General features: G+C 43.6%; 1 protein-coding gene across 1 annotated transcript in view; it reads left to right on the top strand.

The window, feature by feature from the left end:
• The first annotated feature begins 686 nt into the window (after positions 1 to 686).
• The window catches only part of trir (telomerase RNA component interacting RNase), a 31,538-nt gene continuing 14,857 nt past the window's right edge, over positions 687 to 17,367 (top strand). Inside the window, exons 1-2 of the mRNA XM_056243473.1 lie at positions 687 to 1,125; positions 1,374 to 1,451. Of these exons, the coding sequence (XP_056099448.1) occupies positions 826 to 1,125; positions 1,374 to 1,451 (378 nt within the window). The 5' untranslated portion in view covers positions 687 to 825. The remainder of the gene's footprint in view (positions 1,126 to 1,373; positions 1,452 to 17,367) is intronic.

Consider the following 17,367-nt stretch of genomic DNA (forward strand, 5'->3'; position numbering starts at 1 on the left):
CAAACCCATGTGGGCCCCACATGGCTGTGCTGGCTGGGTACTTGAAAGAGATTTCAATTTCACTGTCAAAGGGTTCAAAGATGCCAATAAACCAGAAAAAAATACTGAAGAAATGCCGGCAGTTTAACTGAACAACTATTACACAACACAAAACCAGTCGTTGATCATCTAAAATCTTTGTGTTTTTTTTTACGTTGTCAGGAACAACAAAATTAAGGAGGAAAAACTGCAAAAGATAAACGTGTAAAATACAGCAGAAACTAATGGAAACGAGGAGATGCACTGAGGCACTCCAACAAATAAATGAATTAACCGCTAAATAAACCCTAGAAGAAAAAGAAGAAAATAAGTCGTTGCAGTTCCTCTTCCGGCCTGCAGGGGGCGGCGGTGCGTCACTCACACGAACGAACACTGACTGCAGATGAAATGCATCATGGCGGAGCGACTCTGAAATAAAACAAAACTGTGCGGAAAAACATCGGGATTAAACCCCGAAATCCTGCCGTTTCATCCCACATCCGCCAGATCTGCGATTATAATCACATACGGACTCGCGGCTCGACAAATCGCGCTTTTTGCGTTTGCCGTTAAAGGTGTTATTGCTTATCGGGAGACGCCGCGATACTTTATGATCACAATATAAGACAAACACGCTTATTATTATTATTTAACTTTCGTCTTTATTGCGTTTGCTACGTTTAAATTACGATTCATTCTTTATTAAGCGACAGTGTTCGTCTTCACTTGAGTGCAGACATCAAAACAGCCCTGTAAAACCACAGGCGTGAATGTAAAAGGTTTATTATTTTATTAAACATAAAAACGATGGAGAAAAAGCAGCATAAATCAGACAAACATCATCGCCGACATCTTCATCACCACCACCATCACCATCAGTCCTCCAGCAGCAGCAGCGGGGAGTCCGGCGGCAGCAGCCCGGCCCACGGGGCGCCCAAAGCGGCCAACGCCTTCGCCAACGACGGCAGCTTCATGGAGATGTTCAAGAAGAAGATGGAGGAGGAGGAGAAGAGGAAGAGAGAGACTGAGGAGGAGGAGAAGACGAAGAGTCCTGCTCCGGCAGGGCAAGCGGCTCAGGACAAGAAGCCTTGTAGCGTGAGCAGCATTGTAAGAGAGGCAGTGGAAGCGCTTTACTTTAGTGTCACACACACACACACACACACACACACACACACACACACACACACACACACACACACACACACACACACACACACACACACACACACACACACACACACACACACACACATACATTCACACACTCATACAGCAGTAGATTATGGCTCTGTTCGGGTCCTGGTCGCTTCCTAAAGCCCGTGTAACGCTCTGAGTCTGTTCCCTTATTAACTCAGGTGGGCAAGCGGAGGGGAGGCGCGCGTTTGGCCCTCAAGACAGGGATGGTGGCCAAGAAACAGAAACTGGACTCCGAGGTGAGAAGAGACTATATCCTATAAAATCATTGTTTTTTTTTTGTACAAACCTTTTCGTTATGAAGCTATTTAAGAGGTTGATTCAGTATCTATCATAAGGTGCGTACACGCAATGTCATAATTACTAGATTACAACTCGTAAATTCCCAATAGAGCTCGGGATCGTTTCGTCACGTCGCAATGCATTGTGGGAATCACGGTACGGAAGTAGATGTACTGTATAGCAGGCAGTAGGTAATTCAAATTCTTACGTTGGTCATTTAGGTTTAATTTAGGTTATTTTAAGGAAAATGGTTCAGTATTGCTGTGATGCAAACTGCTGTAATCGGTCTCACGATCGACAGGGCAAACAACTCATAAATCATGTTAGTTTTCACCAGTTTCGCGTCTTGTTTTGGTGAACGGTGGGTTGTGTCAAGTGAATGTTCGCCTATATTATACCGGATTACAGAACTACCGGACGAAAATAGTGGATTATTGTACCTATGATAGTTGTGTAATTACTCCTGAGATGTAACAACCCTGCATAGACAAGCTTTATAGCTCACAGAATCTGACAAGTATGTGTGTGTGTGTGTGTGTGTGTCACCAGTTGATGATGCTGACTCGCGATCTTCATAGTGAACGCGCCGGAGAGATACACATTTCATACGGATTACATCGTTTTCTTTCGTTTTGAATTGTTATGTTTAAAAGTAGAAATCGCAGGTCTGTGAGGCAAGAAGGCTATGCTGAGTTTTGCTTCATGTATGAGACGAGCTGCAGTTCAGGCGGGCGCCTCCGTCATCGTGATTGTCTAGCTACTATGTTTCAGGGACGTGCACAGGAATTTTGTGGGGCAGTTGCTCTGACCTGAAAAAAGGGCACTACCCCCAAAACTCACGGGCTATATGAAGGAATATATTCAGTTGAATTTTGCCCATACAAATTGCCTTATCTGATCGTGTTTATGTCCAAACGCAATGCCTCATATTATGGTCTTATTATTATTTATAAAGATTGCAAACGTCAAAGATGACAGGTTTATGATATACAACTTTGTAAACAGTATACAAAATGTATTAACAATATGTTAAATGTCACCAAAATACACATGAGTAGTATTAACATAAACCATGTGTCAAAAAAGGTGTTTTATGACTTGATTTATGGCCCTGTGTTGGTACAGAGTTGTGTGCCTGTCACTCATGACTGTTGTAGTGTTCTTGTATCAAGAAAACAGTGTTTCTGATTTACGGTGGTAGCTGACAGGCTCCTGTATGTCTAGGAAGTTTGGAGCTGTGTGACATCCTCCTTTGGTGAGATCCGGGAAACTTTTAAAAGACAAAAAAAAACCTTTTGTTTGATTTTATGACCATCTTTTGGTAGATTTAGGCACCCCTTGTCACTCATGATTGACAGAGACTCCATGTGTCAACAAAAATCTGGGGTCCTTCCAGTCAACTGGGGGGAAACTGAGCTATACATTGATTCAATTCATCAACTTTAATAGTGGTAAATATAATGTTCCACACTCTGGCAAAATGAAAAGAAATAATGAAGTGTGCATAAATCACCATGTAAATTCAAGACCCCAAATCACTAAGAAAATAAATTACGCCATACAGACATTGTTTATGATGCATACATAGAAAACTCAAATGTTGAGCAATTTGTACTTTTGTTTCATGTTTTGTAAATATGGTTTTGCAAGGGCTTTTTATCGCACCACTAGACATAGTCATCTTGTTGAGATGACACTGTTCACATTTCTTTCTTTTTTGTTTTTGTTTTAGGTGAAGACAGAAACGATGTAAGTTTATGCTATTCCGCACATGGGAAAACGTGTGATGAACGCATGGCTTACATTTAAGAGGCTTTTTTATTTATTTTTTATAAATGACTGAACTTTCTCCTTTTGACAAAACCAGTATTTCATATTATATTATACTTAATATTATATTAAGGTGCTCAACGTCCCGCTTAGCATTAAAGATTAGTTTGTTTTTAATTGGTATCATCATCTTCTTTGACTCAAATAAAGTTACTATATGTGCTATAAATCTTCGTAATTTTTTTTTTTTCCTCTTCTGACAGATTTGTTAGAGGAACTATATGCCACAGTATTGTAATGCAAACACATTAAGAACAATAAAGTTACAGGTCCTTGTAAAGACTATGAGTAAAATTCAAACAATCGTTATACAGGATTTATGTTTGCACAAAAGGAAATACAAGAGGTAAATTTACTTCAACCGTGTGTACGGGGTATAAGAGGGTTGAAAAGCTGTTTATAATAAACACACATAAGTGTGCAAATGACGGTTCTATTACGCCGATAGATTTAGTCATCTTGTTCAGACAGCAGATGATACTGTTTCACAGTATGTATGTAGGACTGTATGTTTTTAGGTGACGACTTTTCTTAAAGAGCTGTCAACATTCTGCGTTTTATAGGAATAAATGACAATTCATTTAAGTAATAGTCTTTCTGTTTGAGAATATTTGACTAAGCTGATACTTTGTTTAGGTCAACTTCCCCCATCTATCTATGATGTGGTCTATATATGCTGTTTTACACTTAAAACCATACGGCAGAGTCACATTTGACTATTGCACTGAGAGATGCGTATTCATTAAAGCATGAGGTTGTTAAACAAAGTTCCACACTTTGGTAAATCCTGCAGATAAAATTGCACAAAAGCAAATTCTAGAGGTCAAATTGCTAAAAAAAAAAAAGTAAATACAACATGAGCCATCTAAAACAGATACAGAAACCCTCTCTTCCGATCTATTGCTAAAGTTTAAGAATAAAATGCTGTTTAAGAACAGCATAAGAAAATTACACACATTTAAACCGATATTATTTTAGGTCTGTCTACGAAGAGGTCACAAGACATATAATAGGACCAACATGAAAATTGAGACTTGATGTTTTTATGTTACATACATACAACTGTTACACTTAAAACAAAACCTATCGATTAGTTATATTATGAGTCAAGGTGTCACAGACACATAATTCGTCATGTTTGTCTTCACAATCGGGGATTCTTTAAGAAAAACAGTATGTGTCCATCATCAGTGTATACCAAATTTGTTTAACATATCTTCATTTTCCACAATTATAAATATTGATTAGCAACAGCTCAATGGTTACCAAATGCTAGTGAAGAGATTATCAACAGAATGTCACTGGCACATTAGTTAGCTATTAGTGATAGTGGCCCTGGTATCGTCACATCGTAGTGAGTACACATATAAACCACAAAGTTTTGACTATGAAGCCAGGCCAAAAACAGAAAACAGCAATTAGTTGTAGCAGTATGGAGATTGAGTTATGTTCTTTGATTTTGCAAAGAACATAACAGCAGCATTCTTATTGTAATGTCGGGTGTGATTGTAATGCTTGTGTGGTGTTTTCTTTACACTTTCCCCATGGGTGTCTGTTTCCCATGTCATGTTAGTGAACTCTAGGTCTTCTCGCCTTCTATTTGGTCATAAGTGACAGTATTCACATGAATTTGCATGATTTAAAAACTTCGAATGCTGGGTGTTATATCCATATCTGTGTTACACAACATATTTTCAACACAAGCTGTTTATGTTGAGCGTAAGCATCGGTAAGTGTCAACATGTATGGAAAAGACCATTGTGTTACAGCAAAACCACTATCGGTGGAATGATATTGTAATGTACAGAGTTTTTTTGCATTAATAAATTAACTTTTAATTAACATTACCTCATTGTTTCTTGACATATGTTTATAACCGTGATCCAATTTTCACATCTCAAAGAATCTTACAGACGGAAAATGTTTATCCAGAATTTAGACTACTGTTAAAAAAAAAGTCGACGTGTAGGGATATATACAATCGCTACATTGTATTTAATGTCACTATAGAGACAATTTAATGCACGCTTCAGGGGCTGAACTTTTAACATTTTAATCTTTGGTAAAAGTTAACTTAAAGGGATACTCCACTTTTTTTGGAAATAGGCTCATTTTACAACTCCCCCAGAGTTAAACTGTTGAGTTTTACTGTTTTTGAATCCATTCAGCCGATCTCCGGGTCTGACGGTACCACTTTTAGCATAGCTTAGCATACATCATTGAAGTGGACAAGACCATTAGCATCTCTCTCAAAAAAATGACCGAAGAGTTTCAATATTTTTCCTATTTAAAACTTGACTCTTCTGTAGTTACATCGTGCACTAAGACCGACGGAAAATGTAAAGTTGCGATTTTCTAGGCTGATATGGCTAGGAACTATTCTCTCATTCATGCGTAGTAATCAAGAAACTTTGCTGCCGTACCATGAGTGCAGCAGGCGCAATGATATTATGCAGCGCAAACACAAACTTATATGGTCACGCAGGAAGTAACCTAGCTGGGGGCTATTTTCAGGCGCTGCGTCGTATCATTACGCCTGCTGCACTCATGGTACGGCAGCAAAGTTTCTTGATTACTACGCAGGAATGAGAGTATAGTTCCTAGCCATATCAGCCTAGAAAATCGCAACTTTACATTTTCCGTCGGTCTTAGTGCACGATGTAACTACAGAAGAGTCAAGTTTTAAATAGGAAAAATATTGAAACTCTTTGGTCATTTTTTTGAGAGAGATGCTAATGGTCTTGTCCACTTCAATGATGTATGCTAAGCTATGCTAAAAGTGGTACCGTCAGACCCGGAGATCGGCTGAATGGATTCAATAACGGTAAAACTCAACAGTTTAACTCTGGGGGAGTTGTAAAATGAGCCTATTTCCAAAAAAAGTGGAGTATCCCTTTAAGTTAACTTTTACCAAAGATTAAAATGTTAAAAGTTCAGCCCCTGAAGCGTGCATTAAATTGTCTCTATAGTGACATTAAATACAATGTAGCGATTGTATATATCCCTACACGTCGACTTTTTTTTTAACAGTAGTCTAAATTCTGGATAAACATTTTCCGTCTGTAAGATTCTTTGAGATGTGAAAATTGGATCACGGTTATAAACATATGTCAAGAAACAATGAGGTAATGTTAATTAAAAGTTAATTTATTAATGCAAAAAAACTCTATACATTACAATATCATTCCACCGATAGTGGTTTTGCTGTAACACAATGGTCTTTTCCATACATGTTGACACTTACCGATGCTTACGCTCAACATAAACAGCTTGTGTTGAAAATATGTTGTGTAACACAGATATGGATATAACACCCAGCATTCGAAGTTATTAAATCATGCAAATTCATGTGAATACTGTCACTTATGACCAAATAGAAGGCGAGAAGACCTAGAGTTCACTAACATGACATGGGAAACAGACACCCATGGGGAAAGTGTAAAGAAAACACCACACAAGCATTACAATCACACCCGACATTACAATAAGAATGCTGCTGTTATGTTCTTTGCAAAATCAAAGAACATAACTCAATCTCCATACTGCTACAACTAATTGCTGTTTTCTGTTTTTGGCCTGGCTTCATAGTCAAAACTTTGTGGTTTATATGTGTACTCACTACGATGTGACGATACCAGGGCCACTATCACTAATAGCTAACTAATGTGCCAGTGACATTCTGTTGATAATCTCTTCACTAGCATTTGGTAACCATTGAGCTGTTGCTAATCAATATTTATAATTGTGGAAAATGAAGATATGTTAAACAAATTTGGTATACACTGATGATGGACACATACTGTTTTTCTTAAAGAATCCCCGATTGTGAAGACAAACATGACGAATTATGTGTCTGTGACACCTTGACTCATAATATAACTAATCGATAGGTTTTGTTTTAAGTGTAACAGTTGTATGTATGTAACATAAAAACATCAAGTCTCAATTTTCATGTTGGTCCTATTATATGTCTTGTGACCTCTTCGTAGACAGACCTAAAATAATATCGGTTTAAATGTGTGTAATTTTCTTATGCTGTTCTTAAACAGCATTTTATTCTTAAACTTTAGCAATAGATCGGAAGAGAGGGTTTCTGTATCTGTTTTAGATGGCTCATGTTGTATTTACTTTTTTTTTTTTAGCAATTTGACCTCTAGAATTTGCTTTTGTGCAATTTTATCTGCAGGATTTACCAAAGTGTGGAACTTTGTTTAACAACCTCATGCTTTAATGAATACGCATCTCTCAGTGCAATAGTCAAATGTGACTCTGCCGTATGGTTTTAAGTGTAAAACAGCATATATAGACCACATCATAGATAGATGGGGGAAGTTGACCTAAACAAAGTATCAGCTTAGTCAAATATTCTCAAACAGAAAGACTATTACTTAAATGAATTGTCATTTATTCCTATAAAACGCAGAATGTTGACAGCTCTTTAAGAAAAGTCGTCACCTAAAAACATACAGTCCTACATACATACTGTGAAACAGTATCATCTGCTGTCTGAACAAGATGACTAAATCTATCGGCGTAATAGAACCGTCATTTGCACACTTATGTGTGTTTATTATAAACAGCTTTTCAACCCTCTTATACCCCGTACACACGGTTGAAGTAAATTTACCTCTTGTATTTCCTTTTGTGCAAACATAAATCCTGTATAACGATTGTTTGAATTTTACTCATAGTCTTTACAAGGACCTGTAACTTTATTGTTCTTAATGTGTTTGCATTACAATACTGTGGCATATAGTTCCTCTAACAAATCTGTCAGAAGAGGAAAAAAAAAAAATTACGAAGATTTATAGCACATATAGTAACTTTATTTGAGTCAAAGAAGATGATGATACCAATTAAAAACAAACTAATCTTTAATGCTAAGCGGGACGTTGAGCACCTTAATATAATATTAAGTATAATATAATATGAAATACTGGTTTTGTCAAAAGGAGAAAGTTCAGTCATTTATAAAAAATAAATAAATAAATAAATAAAAAAGCCTCTTAAATGTAAGCCATGCGTTCATCACACGTTTTCCCATGTGCGGAATAGCATAAACTTACATCGTTTCTGTCTTCACCTAAAACAAAAACAAAAAAGAAAGAAATGTGAACAGTGTCATCTCAACAAGATGACTATGTCTAGTGGTGCGATAAAAAGCCCTTGCAAAACCATATTTACAAAACATGAAACAAAAGTACAAATTGCTCAACATTTGAGTTTTCTATGTATGCATCATAAACAATGTCTGTATGGCGTAATTTATTTTCTTAGTGATTTGGGGTCTTGAATTTACATGGTGATTTATGCACACTTCATTATTTCTTTTCATTTTGCCAGAGTGTGGAACATTATTTACCACTATTAAAGTTGATGAAATGAATCAATGTATAGCTCTCAGTGCAATAGTCAGATGCGATTCAGTTGTAACAGATTAAGTGTAAAATTTTAACTAAAAGCATAACTTATTTTTTGTGTTGATGCTTTGTGTAAACTGAAATCATAGATAGCTGTAAAGTTGCATTGCAAGAAATATCAATTTAGTCAAACACTCTCAAGCAGAAATACTATCACTTAAATTCTTAATTTGCATTTATTCCTATAAACACTGAATGTTGACAGTTCTCAAAGAAGAGTCCAACAAACAAAATATTTTAACAAAATATCTGAATAAGACGAATAACACTAGTGGAGTGATAAAAACACTACTTACAAAACAAAATGTACCAAGTTTCACATTTGTTCACAAATGGATTTTGTGTATTTATTATAAATTTTGCTTTTCAATGTATGCTGTGCCCTCTTTTCTTACTGATTTGGTCTTTTGAATCTTACAGATGTTTTTGGACACACATACAGTAACTATATAAAGATTATGTTTAAAAGTTATTCAAGAGTGTGAAAACTTTGTATCACTGCGGTGTGAAATACCCCCTGTCAAAATATGTTAGCTTGTAAAAATACGCACAGAGTTTAGCAGTACTATTTACACACACACACACACACACATTTTTGGAGGATGTGTAATAGAGCTCATCTCTTTAATTTTGTGCTGGATGTTTAAAGTGCTAGTGACTTCTATGATGTTTTGTAGCATAAAGATTTATCTGGATCACTCAACATAAAGTTTTGTTTTCTGACCTCACAGAGATTACACTAAGATTTGATTTCTTGACTTTTGCTTGTTTGCACTGTGCCCCGGATCTTAGGAATCAATGTGTGGTTGTTACACACCTCAGGTATAATTTGAAATGTAGGTTTGTCAAAAGAAAAAGGTTCAGTCATACATTTTCTAGTGAAAATTGTGTTTTACTCGTGTGAGGAAACTGCTCGGCTACAGTTCCCTTTCGAGAGGTTCCTCTTATTGCGTAATAGCTTTACGCTATGGGAAAACTCCTTTTCTCGAGAAATATTGAAGTCTTTATGTAAAACGCATTGCAGCTGCACAGCATACAGCAATGAGCGAGGCAGCTCGGTCATTGGCTGTGCTGCGGCAACTTGCACGAACCAATGACGGGGCGACTCTGAACCCGCTTCCAATGAGCGTGCTTCGCGCCCACGCGCGTCAGAGCCCGCCAAGATGGGCGTGGCCAAGGGCTATATATTGGGCGCCCCGTCGTCTGAGTTCTTTAGATTTAATCTCCTTCAGCAAAGAACCTTCTCTTCGCTGGATCCTCCGGATTTGTTGGAGTCTTTTCGCCGCCGCCGTCGACAAGCCTACAGCAGGACTGCTTCGAGGACGCCGGCGCCTTCAGCCGCCTTCGATCGCCCTTCTGCTAAGCCATCCGGCGCGCACCATCTATATCCTTTTTCAAAAGCTTCAGTGTTCGCCCCCGCGACACTTTTTCTAAAAGAGTCAAATTTCTAACAAGGCGTTGTTTCAAATGCCTTCCTGCGCCTCGTGTCGAGGCCCTCTTCAGGACGGGGATCGTCACATCATCTGCGCCCGCTGCTTGGGACCGGACCACGCAGAGGCTGCCCTTACTCGAGGCGGATGTCCCGAGTGTGACGCCCTGGGCCTCACCGAGCTGCGCGCTCGCTTCGCCGTTTTCACCGCGAAAGAGCCCACCTCTTCCGTGCTGCCGTCTCCTCTAGTCGAGCCGCGAAAGAAAAAACGCCGCTCACAGAGGCCGCCGGAGCACGCGGTTTGCAGTGATGTCACGCCGGGCCAATCCCCGCGTGCTTCACCACCACCCGAAGACTCCCCGCCGCCAGTCCAGTTCACACAGGCGGACCAGCACCCCTCCAGCGGAGCGATGGGGCTCGTCTCGTTTGGCGCGTCAGGGGATGACGATGACAAGGATGACAGTTTTTCCTGTGATGCTGCATCCGACGATTGGCCGGGCTCGTCCTTCGACCCCGCGCCATCGACATTAGCGGGCACGAGCGCGGGCTCCAGCATGGACTCTGAGATCGTCCGCATTCTCTCTAAGGCCGTGGAAGACCTCGGGCTCGATTGGTCTTCCCCGGAAGAACCCACCCGTAGCCGACTGGACGAGTGGTTCCTGCAGGGGCGCCGACAGGCCCCTCGACAAAGACCCTCCCCCTTCTTCCCGGAAGTTCACGACGAACTCACGAAGTCGTGGAAAGCCCCGCACTCCGCTCGCCTGAAGCCTTCTTTTTCTTTGTCGCTCTCCTCTGTGGACGGCGCGAAAGAAAGAGGCTATGAGGGGACTCCGCCCCTCGAGGAGGCTGTGGCCAATCATCTGTGTCCACCCTCCAACGCTGGATGGAAAGCTAAAGCTTCTCATCCCTCGAAGCCTTGCCGATCTACTTCAGCTCTCGCCGGTCGCGCATACGCCGCCGCCGGCCAAGCTGCATCAGCGCTTCACTCTATGGCTGTCCTCCAGGTATTTCAAGCCAAACTTCTCCGCAGTATGGACGAGTCTGGACCCGATCCTGAGGCATTTAAGGACCTACGCAGCACCACCGACATAGCGCTGCGAGCTACAAAAGCCACCGCCCAATCCATCGGCCGTGCTATGGCTAACCTGACTGTCCTTGAGCGCCATCTGTGGCTGACGCTAACAGAAATGAAGGATGCCGATAAGGCGTCATTTCTCGACGCGCCTGTCTCCCAAAGCGGCCTGTTTGGACCAGCGGTGAAGGAGTTCGCCGAGCACTTCACCGAAGCCCGTAAGGACTCACAGGCTATGCGTCACTTCCTGCCCAAGCGATCCAGCTCATCGCAGAGCCGCCAACGGCCGCCTCAGCAGCAGCGAGCTAAGACGGCGCCCCCCGTTTCTCAGCCCAAACCTGAAACGGATTTTCGACGCCGCTCGCGCTCCGCCAACAGGAAGCAACCGCCCGAGCGACGGGGACCTCGGCCCAGGATTGTGCTGAACCCAGAGCCTCGTAAGTCCTCCTAGCTACAGGGAGGAAAAGGGAGAGCGCGTGTCTCGCAAGAGCCGGACCGTTCTCTTTACAAAACGTTTAAAGCATTACCCAGTCCCCTCACAGGCGGCTGGAAATGTCTATACAGCAGCCAATGTGCCAGCCACACAGCTCGCCCACCTGCAAACAAACGCCGTTTTTACGGCGACACACAGAAATCACATAAAGAGCTATTTTCTGCCTGTGTCATTAAAGGGTCACGTGTCCACACCAAAGTGCGCATTCCCACATATCAAAACTGTAAATTCAGTGCCAAATGTTTTCCCAGCTCAGGCTGGACGCCCCATAAATGTAGATTGTGTGCCAACTGTCACGTATGCACCACTACACACAAGCACTGTTCCCACAGTTATAAACACTTCCCCAGTAAAAGCGGGAAGTTGTATAAGAGTAGCGCGTGTGCCCGCTGTTATGCACGCACCCCAACTCACAAACACTGTTTATATGGCCAAAAACCTCCCGCCACGAGCGGGAAGTTTTATGAAAGTGGCGCGCGTGCCTACCACAGTCTATGCACCCCCACCCATAAGCACTATACACACAGTGTTAAACATTTCCCCATCTCACTCTGTGAGCATTACAGCGAGCGTGCCTGTAATCTCACACGCACCCCTGCACTCGGCATTCAACAAAGCTGCTCAGCGCGCGCCCGCGCCGCTGACAGCTGTGAGCTCGGTATTAACACAGAACGATTCGCTGGCGGGAGCCATACGTCACTGCGACACGCCCCCGGCCAGCATTCAGCCCATATCTGTGCGAGCGAAAGCTTGGGAAAATATCCCCGACATGCCGAATTGGGTTTTGAACATAATAAAACACGGTTACTCGCTCCAATTTGCTCGCAGACCGCCCCGCTTCACAGCAGTGGTAGAGACGAAAGTGAGAAAAGATGTTTCACATGTTCTACGCACCGAGATGCTCAAACTGATAGAGAAAGGCGCTATAGAAACAGTGCCCCCCTCTATGAGCGAGACAGGTTTTTACAGCCGCTATTTTCTCGTCCCGAAAAAGGATGGTGGTCTCCGCCCCATTCTAGATCTCAGACATCTGAACAAAGCTTTAATGATTCGCTCGTTCAGAATGTTAACAACCAAGCATATCCTCGCGCAAGTTCGCCCGGGGGATTGGTTTCTGTCAGTGGATCTGAAAGACGCTTACTTTCACATTCCAATAGCGCCTCATCACAGGCCATTTCTGAGATTCGCTTTCGAGGGACAGTCATACCAGTACACAGTACTACCATTCGGCCTGTCACTGGCACCCCGTACATTTACGAAATGTATGGATGCAGCACTTTCCCCCCTGAGACAGCGGGGAGTGCGAATACTAAATTATCTTGACGATTGGCTAATATTAGCACAATCAGAGAGCCAGTTAGTGACACACAGGTCTTGGGTTATCAGTCATCTAGAGTGCCTGGGTCTAAAAATCAATTTTGCAAAGAGCATGCTATCCCCCAGCCAGAATATTTCTTTTCTGGGAATAGTGCTAGACTCAGTACAGATGACAGCGCGCCTCTCATCAGAGCGCGCGCTCACTATTCGGCGCCTTGCAACATCGTTCAGAGCGGGTGCGCGCGCCCCCGTCAAGCGATTTCAGCGGATGCTCGGTCTCATGGCCTCAGCATCAGCTGTACTCCAGCTAGGATTGTTGCACATGCGTCCTCTCCAACGCTGGCTCAAAAGCCGTGTCCCCACTCACGCGTGGCGCTCGGGCCACTTTTTAATCAGAGCAAATCACGGCTGCATAAAAGCCCTGACGCCCTGGAAAGCTGTCGACTGGTATCAGTCCGGCGTGAGTTTGGGCGTGAACACAAGGAGAAAAATGATCACGACAGATGCCTCCAAAATAGGTTGGGGGGCCCTTTACGAGGGCAGGCCTGTCTCCGGCTTATGGTCAAACCCGGAGAAGCGCCTACATATAAACTGTCTGGAATTGAAAGCGGTCGCTTTGGCTCTCAGAGCCCTGCTCCCGTACCTGAAGGACGAGCACGTCCTAGTCCGAACGGACAACATGACGGTAGTCTCGCATATAAATCGTCAGGGTGGACTCAGATCGAGCTCCCTGCACTCGATGGCCAGGGAGCTCCTCCTATGGTCCCAGCGCAACCTGCGCTCGCTGAGAGCAGCGCATGTGCCAGGTGTTCTGAACCAGGGAGCGGACATGCTGTCCAGAGACAAAGTTCTCCCAGGAGAATGGTCTCTCCACCCCCTGACGATTCAGTGGTTATGGCAAACCTTTGGCAGAGCAGAGGTCGACCTCTTTGCCTCCAAGGAAAATGCGCACTGCCCTCTCTTCTTTTCAAAGAGCACAGACGCGCTCGCCCAAGTCTGGCCGAGCCGACCGCTGTATGCCTTCCCCCCGGTCGCGATGCTACCTCAGGTCATCAGTCGGATCAGGGAGGAAAAATGTGCAGTGCTCCTGGTAGCCCCACTCTGGAAGAACCAGACATGGTTTCCAGAACTGATGCAGATGACGCAATCTGCCCCATGGCCGATTCCACTGAGGCTAGATCTCCTCAGGCAGGCCAACGGGATGATCCTCCATCCCCGCCCCGATCTGTGGGCCCTCCATGCGTGGCCCCTCAACGGATTCCCGGGAACCTCCCTAGTGGAGTGTTGAGAACCATCACTGAGGCGCGAGCGCCCTCTACGAGGCGCTTATATGCCCAGAAATGGAAGGTGTTCAGTGACTGGTGTAAACCCAGGAACCTGAACCCTGAGACATGCGAAGTGCCGAGTGTGCTCGTTTTCTTACAGGAGCTGTTGGAGGCAGGCCGCACCCCCTCCACGCTCAAAGTATATGTGGCTGCCATAGCAGCATCACATGAGGCGGTCGAAGGACGCACACTAGGGAAAAACTACCTAGTTGTTCGTTTCCTGAGGGGCGCCAGGAGGATGAATCCCCCGCGCCCCCCCTCGGTGCCGATTTGGGACCTGGCCACGGTCCTGGACGCACTTAAGCATGCCCCGTTCGAACCCCTCCGAACTGTGCACCTTAAACAGCTGTCGCTCAAAACTGCTCTCTTGCTGGCTCTCGCCTCGGTCAAGAGAGTGGGCGACCTGCACGCGCTGTCATCAAGCGCTACCTGCCTGGAGTTTGGACCTAACGACAGCAGGGTTGTCCTCAGGCCAAAACACGGGTATATTCCTAAGGTGCTCTCTACTCCTTTCAGAGCACAGGTGATATCTTTGGCCGCGCTATCGTCCCCAGCAGACGAAAGTGACGCTAATTTACTCTGCCCGGTCAGGGCACTCAGAGTATATTTGGAACGTTCTGCTCTGTTCAGACAGACAGAGCAGTTGTTCGTATGCTTTGGCGGCCGCACTAAAGGTCTGGCTGTGTCAAAGCAAAGAATATCGCGCTGGATAGTTGATGCTATAGCGCTGGCTTATGAAGCCAAGGGCCTTCAGTGCCCCTTGGGCATCAGAGCTCACTCCACGAGAGGCATGGCTTCCTCGTGGGCGTGGTCGAGTGGGATACCCATTCAAGATATTTGTGCGGCTGCAGGCTGGGCCTCACCGTCCACATTTATCAGGTTTTATAACCTACAGGTACCCTCATTGCACTCTAACATACTGTCGGTCTAACTATGCATAGGCTGAGGTGTGTACATGCTGAGCATTGTCTCCCCCCTCATAAAATCCGTCTTTGACTGATGTAGAGGAATTTTCATACATGACAATACATGAAAATGTGCTTGTGTGTGTGTCTCTGGACGCCCATCGGGCCGTTCCAAGTTGTCCTTTTATAAAGCCCGCCTTCGGCTGGCTCGTTGGATAATTACTTTGCTCGAAGGCTCAGACATCTGCCTCCGGCTTAATAGAGCGAAGTCAGCACGCACGGCGTTTTACATGGCCTTCCCATAGCGTAAAGCTATTACGCAATAAGAGGAACCTCTCGAAAGGGAACGACTCGGTTACTAGCGTAACCTCGGTTCCCTGAGAGGAGGGAACGAGTATTGCGTAATCTGCCGTGCTTGTGCTTGGTCAGTTTGCTTCAGTCGATTGAACCTAAAGAACTCAGACGACGGGGCGCCCAATATATAGCCCTTGGCCACGCCCATCTTGGCGGGCTCTGACGCGCGTGGGCGCGAAGCACGCTCATTGGAAGCGGGTTCAGAGTCGCCCCGTCATTGGTTCGTGCAAGTTGCCGCAGCACAGCCAATGACCGAGCTGCCTCGCTCATTGCTGTATGCTGTGCAGCTGCAATGCGTTTTACATAAAGACTTCAATATTTCTCGAGAAAAGGAGTTTACCCATAGCGTAAAGCTATTACGCAATACTCGTTCCCTCCTCTCAGGGAACCGAGGTTACGCTAGTAACCGAGTCGTTCTAATACCAGTTGCTGGTTATCAGTCTGTTTTAAAGAATACAATAAAGTAAAAGTTTTATTTAAAGAAAATAGACAACTTTCCTTGCTTTTTGTGGCAAACAAAAGTATAAATGTCTGAACATTTAAAATCCCTTAGTTTGAAGTAAAATATGTAAATCTGTTGTTGTTTTGCAACACACACACACACACACACAGACACACACACACACACACACACACACACACACACACACATACACTATGGGTTGGGGTAAAAACTAAAACATTTTCTTTAAAAAATACTAAAATAACAAAAGTAACGACCAAATTGATATACACTAAAAATGTTTTTTTGTGTGCGAGCCCAGAGAATCACCAGAAAGCTTTTGATGAAGTGTCATTCTTTAAACATCCAGCCTAAGCAACTGTCGTAAAACCATTAACAAACCCATTTAGGTTGCACTCTTCCCCCTGCCAGTTCCACTTGTAAACACCTTAACTGTGATTTTAGAAATTTTTTTTGATTCTTTGTCTTAGGTATTAACCTATAGTTCAGGTACTACATCCTACTGTGGCACACACACACACACGTAGGGCTAATGGTATTCCTGAATGCCTTGACTCAAATGTTTTGAGTCAATTAACATATAGGCTACCCTACAACAAAGGTTTTCAACACTCAGGGTGCCACCATTACGTGATACCGGCTTGGGTGAATTTCACCCCCAACAATCAAAGGAAAATACAATCAGTTTCCCCCCAGCTGACTGGAAGGACCCCAGATTTTTGTTGACACATGGAGTCTCTGTCAATCATGAGTGACAAGGGGTGCCTAAATCTACCAAAAGATGGTCATAAAATCAAACAAAAGGTTTTTTTTTGTCTTTTAAAAGTTTCCCGGATCTCACCAAAGGAGGATGTCACACAGCTCCAAACTTCCTATAATAATAATAATAATAATAAGTTTATTTTATATAGCGCCTTTCTCAAACCCAAGGTCGCTTTACATAATGGAAAGACAAGTATACACACCAGAAACAACCAAAACAATACAACAAAGACAAGTAATCTGTGTGAAGCTATGAGTTTGGTGTGGAAAAATGTTCCTTAAACAAAAAGGTCTTGAGATGAGCTTTAAAGAGGGAAAGTGAAGGACAGTCACGAAGAGATTGAGGGAGGCTGTTCCAGAGTTTGGGGGCCAAGACACTGAAGGATCTGCCACCCAGGGTGGAAAGTCTGGAGCGGGGGATAGCCAAGAGATTTTGGTCAGAGGATCTGAGTGAGCGTGATGGAGTGTACGGGATCAGGAGGTCGTGGATGTAGGGGGGAGCA

Source organism: Rhinichthys klamathensis, unplaced genomic scaffold (assembly GCF_029890125.1).
Source record: "Rhinichthys klamathensis goyatoka isolate OS25496 unplaced genomic scaffold, OSU_Roscu_1.1 h1tg000799l_1, whole genome shotgun sequence".
NCBI classification, from domain to species: domain Eukaryota; kingdom Metazoa; phylum Chordata; class Actinopteri; order Cypriniformes; family Leuciscidae; genus Rhinichthys; species Rhinichthys klamathensis.